Raw genomic sequence first — 2,695 nt, forward strand, 5'->3', positions numbered from 1 at the left:
GTTACTCAGGAAATTTACCATGAAGACCAATTTTCTACAACGCTAGAATATGAGGCGTAAATATCTCTTTAACTTTGTTCCTCCCTCTCTCTCATGGGCTAAAATATTAATTTCCTGAGTCATATTAACTTCCACTACTCGCTTTTAATGCAAAGTGTACAGGTGTTCGTTTTTGCAAATGACAAGTGACACATTGAATGGTTTCATTTAAGAGCAGTAGTTCATAAATGTATATTTTTAGACTATCATTCAGTCTGTCCACTATTATCTGTCACATTTTAACTCGTGTTTTTTTTATAGAGGACGAGTTTCCTTCTCTACATATTTGCTCCCTCATATATATGGACATAGAAAATAAAGACACTGAAGCAATTGGACTCTAAAATCTAGAAGCTATAAAGATAATAAAGTGATAAATTCCATGCACACTGTTAACATGAATGGAACAGAGTATATTCATCAGTTATTTCCCCCCAGGCAAAATATAAGGTCAAAAACCATTAAGGTGTCCTCTCCCTGTTGTTACATGAATGTACAGTAGCCTACATCACTAGATAGTTACTGGTCCAGTGAACTACGTCTATAATTTGGGAGGATTGTACAGTTAGGATATGTTCTTAAAATTGTACAATCCTCCCAAATTATAGTCCCAGTTTACTGGACAACACAAATTGTGTGCTGAGAATGCCAAATACAATGCACATGGAAGCAGAACAAACATGATCCTTATTGTTAAAGAATTTAAAACAAAATGAATCAACTAAAATAATTCAAGGGCATTGGTCAACTATAGAAATGTACAGCATTGTATGTATTGCCCTTAGTAATAAACTTCATTTAAAACTAATTTGAAATTGTATCAGCCTTTTCTAACTATCTCAACAACTGCCATAATATATTCATCAAACTTCTAACAACAATATAACAGCAGTCTTCATACAGCAACAATATTACAGTAACAATGACTGTCACATGAATAATTATTTAATGGTCACAACTTCAAATATTAACAGTACTTAAATGAACAGCAATATGTACCTGTTGTATTTTAATGCAGGATGATAACAATAGGGTAAAACCACTGCTGAGTGAACAGAAAAGGCTCCAGGATTAAATAAATCCTGGCTGTTAGCCTGGTCAGGACCAGGCTAGCTGCACAGAATAAATCTCCATGGCGATTTATGTGCCTCCACTTTCGTGAAACCGAGTCAAGGCTTAATTCATCCAGGATAACTGGGAAATCCCGGCTTAATCCCTTATCTTGGTTTTGTGAAACAGGCCCCCGGTTAGGTTCACAGACTCAGTTACCATAGTAACGGACGCCGAGGTTAAGTTACCTCTCTTTCTGGAACGGAAAACCCAGAGTTTCCCTCATCTCAGGGTTAACAAACTCAGAGTTTTCACTAAACCTGCTTTCTGGAACGGGCCTCTCTCTGCTCACGCATGTAAACGGGTTATTCCGACTGTTTCAGAAACCCGAATAGTGACCTTAACCCGACCATAACCCGAAAATTGACAGCTTGTAAACGTAGTCAATGATGATCAACACAGAGCTCATGGTCAAATATATCAAGATGTAAAATAAAACTAGACTACTTATTATTATTATTATTATTATTATTATTATTATTATTATTATAATAAATGTTCACCAAAGGTCAGGTATATGAGGCTCTAAACATTTTGAAGTGAAACTAAACTACAAAGGTAGGAAAACACTAATTATGTCTAAAATAAATAAATAAATAAATAAATATATATATATTCAAAAAGGGAAGGTATTTTGAAAAACATGTAGCCCCGCCCAACGAATCGCGTCAGCAGTTGTAACGTCTATTGACTGGTGTTGACGCATGCGCAGTATGCCCGTGTTGACATCGACATGTCCTCTCTTACGTCCGCAGATAAGATGTAAATACAGCCGGTTGGGGAACGTTGACTTCATACGTTTCATCGACTGAACTGAAAAATGTCAGGAAGAGGAAAAGGCGGGAAGGGACTCGGTAAAGGAGGCGCCAAGCGTCACCGTAAAGTTCTCCGTGATAACATCCAGGGCATCACCAAGCCCGCCATCCGCCGTCTGGCTCGCCGCGGGGGAGTGAAGCGTATCTCCGGTCTCATCTACGAGGAGACCCGCGGTGTGCTCAAGGTGTTCCTGGAGAACGTCATCCGTGACGCAGTGACGTACACCGAGCACGCTAAGAGAAAGACTGTGACCGCCATGGATGTGGTGTACGCTCTGAAGAGACAGGGCCGCACCCTGTACGGTTTCGGAGGCTAAACAACATCTGACGACGACGACAACAACACAACGGCTCTTTTAAGAGCCACACACTCCTTCTAAAGACACTTCCTGATATTATGAATTGATTATAAAATAGAAAAACTTATTATAGCCTACTGCTGCTGGCAAATCCTATATTTAGTGCCATACTATACCAATTCTCACTACGAATATGCTTTGTTTCTTTAGTTTATATTTCTCTAAGTTTCTTGTTTAACCCTTGTGTTGTCCTCCCGGGTTGACCCAGAGAGAGAACACTGATTTTTCACGTTTTGTTGACTTATGTGTTTTTGGCACTATTCTTTCCTTCCATTAACGCCAGTATCTTGACCACTAGAACCAACTCATTTACACTACTTGCACACTTATATTTTCGGAATTAATGGTCAATAAACCTCATCTGAAACAGCC

The 2,695-nt window shown here is 38.8% G+C and overlaps 1 protein-coding gene across 1 annotated transcript; it reads left to right on the forward strand.

Annotated features, from left to right (window-relative positions):
• Nucleotides 1–1,963: 1,963 nt before the first annotated feature.
• On the forward strand, nucleotides 1,964–2,695 carry LOC114566455 (histone H4). Its single transcript, XM_028594926.1, has one exon. It carries the CDS (start codon nucleotides 1,970–1,972, stop codon nucleotides 2,279–2,281), a length of 312 nt encoding a protein of 103 aa, XP_028450727.1. The 5' UTR covers nucleotides 1,964–1,969; the 3' UTR covers nucleotides 2,282–2,695.

Source organism: Perca flavescens, chromosome 13 (genome assembly GCF_004354835.1).
Source record: "Perca flavescens isolate YP-PL-M2 chromosome 13, PFLA_1.0, whole genome shotgun sequence".
NCBI lineage: Eukaryota > Metazoa > Chordata > Actinopteri > Perciformes > Percidae > Perca > Perca flavescens.